This window comes from Solanum stenotomum, chromosome 7 (assembly GCF_019186545.1).
Source record: "Solanum stenotomum isolate F172 chromosome 7, ASM1918654v1, whole genome shotgun sequence".
Classification (NCBI taxonomy): domain Eukaryota; kingdom Viridiplantae; phylum Streptophyta; class Magnoliopsida; order Solanales; family Solanaceae; genus Solanum; species Solanum stenotomum.
Window position 1 is genome coordinate 23,442,281 of NC_064288.1, and position 5,688 is coordinate 23,447,968.

General features: G+C 36.6%; 1 protein-coding gene across 1 annotated transcript in view; it reads right to left on the reverse strand.

Moving 5' to 3' along the window:
• LOC125869757 (uncharacterized) overlaps positions 1-3,491 on the reverse strand; it is a 9,859-nt gene extending 6,368 nt beyond the window's left edge. The window contains exons 1-4 of the mRNA XM_049550197.1: positions 1,797-3,491; positions 1,033-1,484; positions 664-777; positions 385-508 (exon numbers count right to left, since the gene is read on the reverse strand). Coding sequence (XP_049406154.1) covers positions 385-508; positions 664-777; positions 1,033-1,484; positions 1,797-3,491 — 2,385 coding nt within the window. The remainder of the gene's footprint in view (positions 1-384; positions 509-663; positions 778-1,032; positions 1,485-1,796) is intronic.
• Positions 3,492-5,688: the final 2,197 nt, after the last annotated feature.

A 5,688-nucleotide genomic window follows, 5' to 3' on the forward strand; every position in this document is an offset into this window, starting at 1 on the left:
TTTCCTTGAATAGAAATTCATCTTGAACATTAAATTTCTCAAAAGGACCTAACTTACATTCAGCAAAAATCTCACCAAAATCAGAATCATTAGCATAGAGGAACTTGATTTGGTCAAAACCCAATACCTTAGAAGTAAGAGTAGAGATCAAAACATACCTTCTTGAGAGTGTATCAGCAACCACATTCTCCTTTCCTTGTTTGTAAGCAATTACATAAGGAAAAGTTTCAATAAACTCTACCCATTTAGCATGCCTACGACTAAGTTTACCTTGGCTCTTCAAGTATTTTAATGACTCATGATCAGTCTTGACCACAAATTCTCGAGGCCACAAGTAGTGCTGCCATGTAGCTAACGCCCTCACCAAGGCATATAGCTCCTTACATAAGTTGAGTAGTTCAATGTTGCTCCACTTAGCTTTTCACTAAAGTAGGCAATTGGCTTGGAGTCTTGCATCAAAACTGAACCTATGCCCTTACCAGAGGCATCACACTCAACTTCAAAAGACCTAGAAAAATCAGGCAATTGCAAAAGAGGAGCAGAACACAATTTATCCTTCAGCAAGTTAAATGCATCATCTTGTTCCTTTCCCATGTAAAAACCTTATCTTTTTTAATAACTTTAGTTAAAGGAGCAGCAATGGTGCTAAAGTCTCGCACAAACCTCCTATAAAAACTAGCAAGTCCATGAAAACTCCTAACTTCAGTTACACTTTTAGGTTTAGGCCATTCTTTTATTGCCTTGATTTTCTCATCATCTACTTCAACTCCCTTAGAACTGACCACAAAACCTAAGAAAACCACACGATCCACACAGAAAGTACACTTTTTGAGATTAGCAAATAAGCGATGATTTCTAAGAACTTCAAAAACTTCTTTTAAGTGCTCTAGGTGTTCATCCAGATTTTGAGAAAAGATCAAGATGTCATCAAAATACACCACAATAAATTTTCCATGGAAATCTTTAAAAACATGATTCATTAGTCTCATAAAAGTGCTTGGTGCATTAGTCAAGCCAAAGGGCATAACTAACCACTCATAAAGTCCATATTTGGTCTTAAAAGCAGTTTTCCATTCATCTCCAGGATTCATACGAATCTGATGGTAACCACTCTTTAGATCAATTTTAGAAAAGATTTTGGAACCATACAGTTGGTCCAACATGTCATCAAGACGAGGGATAGGATGGCGATACTTTACCGTTATCTTGTTGATGGCTCGACAATCTACACACATCCTCCATGTTCCATCCTTTTTGGGGACCAATAGGACTGGAACAGAGCATGGGCTCATACTCTCTCGAACAAATCCCTTTTCAAGCAATTCTTCAACTTGCCTTTGTAATTCTTTGGTCTCTTCAGGATTGCTCCTATAGGCAGGCCTATTAGGAAGTTGAGACCCAGGCACAAAGTCTATATGGTGCTCAATCCCTCTCAAAGGTGGCAATCCCTTTGGAGTGTCATCAGGAAAAACATCTTCAAAATTCTGCAAAAGAGAAGAAACACTATTTGGCAAAGAAGGAGTTAGTTGTTCAAAATTAATCAATACTTCTTTGTAAGTAAGTAGTATTATGGGCAGTCCCTCTCTCCTAGCATTCAAACACTCTTTGGCTTTTATATAAAGGCTCTCATTTTTCTTTTCCTTAGCCTCTTTCCTCTCACCAAAACATTTTATTTTTTTACTCACACCCTCTTTTACCTCTTTACTTAGATCGCTGCCCTCTCTCTCTTTCTCTCGGCCATCTCTCTTTTTTTCTATCTCTTGGCCTTTTTCTTTTCCCTCAAGCTCACTTTTTACCTCTCCCTTTTGTTTTCCCATTGTTTCCCTCAATCGTTTTTGATCTTCAAACACTTGAGAAGGAGATAATGGTGCAAGAGTATACTTCTTACCATTATGCAGAAGACTATACCTATTCTTTCTCCCATGATGAGTAGTATCCCTATCATACTGCCAAGGTCGGCCAAGTAAAACATGACATGCTTGCATTGGAACTACATCACAAAGAATCTCATCTTCATACCTACCAACATTGAATGAAATCATGCATTGTTTGTTTACTTTTACTTCTCCACAATCATTCAACCATTGGAGCCTATATGGGGTAGAGCGCTTCATGCATGCAATTCCTAGTTTATCCACCAAGTATGAACTCACCACATTTGCACAACTTCCCCCATCAATAATCATAGAATAAGTCTTCCCTTTTATCCCACACCTAGTATGAAACAAATTCTCTCTCTGCCCTTCATCAACACTACCCAAATTGATAGTCATAATTCTCCTAACCACCCCAATTATACCATCATTAGGCAGTTCCAAATCATCTTCCTCACTTACACCTTCTCCCTCTTCTTCTTCCCCCTCACTTTTTTCACTCTCATATTCTCCATTCTCTCTAAGTAGGATGTTTCTTCTACTTGGACATTCATGCATCATATGCCCCCTTCCATGACATTTGTGACATTGAATAGAACTTGAAGGTTTAAAAGATTTAGGATTAAAGGTTTTACCTCCCTCCTCCACTTTACCTTTACCTCTATCATCTTGAGGTTTGGAAGGAGCTTTCCCCTCTTGAGTTGACCATGGCTTCTTAGAGATAGTGTTTGGTCGACTTCTCCATGAGTTATTTTGCTGCTTTTTCTCAATTTGTTTTTCAACTTTTACAGACAAATCAACTAACTCATCTAAAGTTACATATTGTTGTATCTCTACTACATTAGCTATTTCTGTATTTAAACCATTTAAAAATCTAGCAATTGTAGCCTCTTCTTCCTCCATGCAGTTAGCTTTGATCATAGCCATATCCATGCTTTTGAAGTACTCATCCACCGACATGGAGCCTTGCTTCAAGCGTTGAAGGCGAGATTGTAGATCTCTTTGGAAGTATGATGGAATAAATCGCTTCCTCATTACCCTCTTCATCTCTACCCACGTAGCAATATGTGGTAACTCCTCTTGCAATCTGTCCCTAGCAAGCTTTTTCCACCAAGAAGCAGCATAATCAGAAAACTCAACAACAGCAAGTTTAACTTTCTTACCCTCAGAGTAGTTATGGCAATCAAAGATGGCTTCAACTCGTCTCTCCCAATCAAGGTACAAGTCTGGATCCCTTGTCCCCTTGAAAGATGGCATCTTCATCTTTATACTATTTATATTATCATTTTCTACTCTACCTCTTTCTCCCCTCCTATCTCTTCTTTCTAGATTAAATTCAACATCAAAATCATCATTATCATATTCAGGATTTACAAAAGGGATATGGGGTACATTCCTTCTAACTTGGGGTCTAACATTATTTGGGGGTACAACATTATTCTCCCTCCTAATTGCAGCTATGGTGTCATTCTGCTCGATAATCATATCCCTCATCTCTTGAAATTGAAGGGTCCATCTCTCAAATTGTTGGTGCATAGCTTGAAGGGTGAAATCGTTCCTTCCTTTGACCTCGGCTTCTAAACGAGCCCTTCCCTCATCACCACCTGAATTAGACATCTAAAAAAAAAGAAGAATAAATGATTAAGTATCACACTTTTAATATGGCTTTTACCCTCTTTTAAACTCACCCACACTTGCCTTTTTCCACTCAAAATAACCTTTGAACGAGAATACTTTGTAGATTTATAATTAAACCAAAACGTGTATCAAGTTCGTAATAATAAAGTATGGAATCTTGGGGTACAAAAAGAAAGTAAAGAACTAGTCCTAGAACAAGTAGGATTTAGTTGAAACAAAACCTTCTTTCTTGGAAACAAATTAATGCAAAACTTGGAGAGCAAGTAATAAGATTTCTTGAATAGCAAGTAATAAACTTTCTTGGGTATCAAGTAATCAAATTTCTTGGAGGACAAGTAATTAGATTTCTTAGAGAGCAAGTTATAACTTTTTTTTTTCTGTTCACACTACTGTTCACGCTATTGAATTTTTTTTTTTTCACGACGCTACTGTTCACGCTACAGTTTTTTTTTTTCCTCTAAGAAGAAATCCCAAGATTTATCAAGAACGGAATCTTGATAGAACCGCTTTGATACCACTTGATAACAGCAAGGTTAAGGGAGATCACAAATAGAGAATTGAATATTAGAATGCGGAAGCACAAAGAAAAGAAACAAAAAAAAACTAACTAAAGATGTGGGAAATTCAACGGAAAGATCCACAAATTTCTAAGGATTAGATGTTCTAAGGCCTTGAAAAGATCCAAGTAACAACGTATAGATTTATGGAAGAAATCTAACGCCTTTACTTGAGAAAACGAATCAAAACGATAGATTCGGATCTTGACCGCTTTATGAGTAACTAAAGACAATAATTAGTATGTAGAAACTAATCACCTTCTAAAGAATACCAAAAAGAAACCAAAGATATCACAAGAAGAAGTTACTTTATACCTTAAACTATGAAACTAGTAAAGGTTTAAAGATAAATTCTCAAAGAACAAGTCACAAAGGTTCAAAGAACTCTCTCAAATATTATTAATATCAATCTAAATTGTCTTTAATGAATGAAAAGGACTCCTATATATAGGAGAAGGGGAAAAAAACGTCCAAGGACCCTAGGAAGACAATTACAAGGAATCCTACTCTAGAAAGGAAATAAAGTAACCTAACTAGGAACAAATTTAGTACTTCTAGGAAAGCATTAAATGGTACTTAGGAGACCATAAATAGACTAAGGAAAATATTAATAACCTATATATAAATAAATAAATAAATAAGGTAAATCCCAACTAGGAAAAGAATCTTGACAATCTTGGAAAGTTTGACTAGTCTTCTCTCAAAACTTGGGCAGAAAGCAACTCTTGTTGTGGCTGATTCTTGGACTCTTCTTGACCTTATTTGCACGAAAATTGCCCTTAAAATTCCTCATCTTGGGCTTGAATTTGGGCCACCAAATAATTGTAGCATTTGGACAATTCCTCTCCCTTGGGCTTAAGCTCTTCTTCCCCAATAAGACACCTTTAGATCAACGATTGAAGCCCATTGAGCTTATCATTGAACTCCTTGGTTTGAGATCTTGTTATGGGCCTCCTTGGAGTTTCTAAAGCTTCATCCTTGTCCTTCAATGGAGTAGAGCTTCCTTGGATGCTATCAAAAATAGGCATTGATTAACGTATCAAGTGGCATTTCATCCAATACTAAATACTAACGATTGTTCTTCAATATAATAAACCAACTATGTGAGTTGGGGTCGATCCCACATGGAGTAGTGCTTCCTTCTAATCACTTTAATGGAAGTACAATAACATTCTCTTCAATCAACATTTCTTGCACAATTAATATTCAAATCTCAAATTTCCGGTTTTTAACTACCAATTAAAACTTATAGCTCAACTCAAGTAATCAAATATTAAGGTAAAAATCGGGGAATTGATCAGCCAACTATTGAATATCAACAAAATGGGTAAGCATTACTGCTCATAATAGACTAATTTGTTGTGGGTGGGTCAAACCATATATAAAGTAACTTTCTCTCGAACAATTACCTTTTCTATGTTGAATTCTTTCAAACTTCAACGCTGATTGAGTAAAGCCCAGCTCTTTACCCTCATCAAATCAACTTTTACGAGCTGGATACAAAGGAAAAGCTCGTTGTTTCACTCTCTCAAGATGAAACTAAGAAAACCCACTACTAAGGACGCTAAGATTGACACCTTGGCCTCACACCTCTCTCTCGAGCAAGTGCAAAACACTGA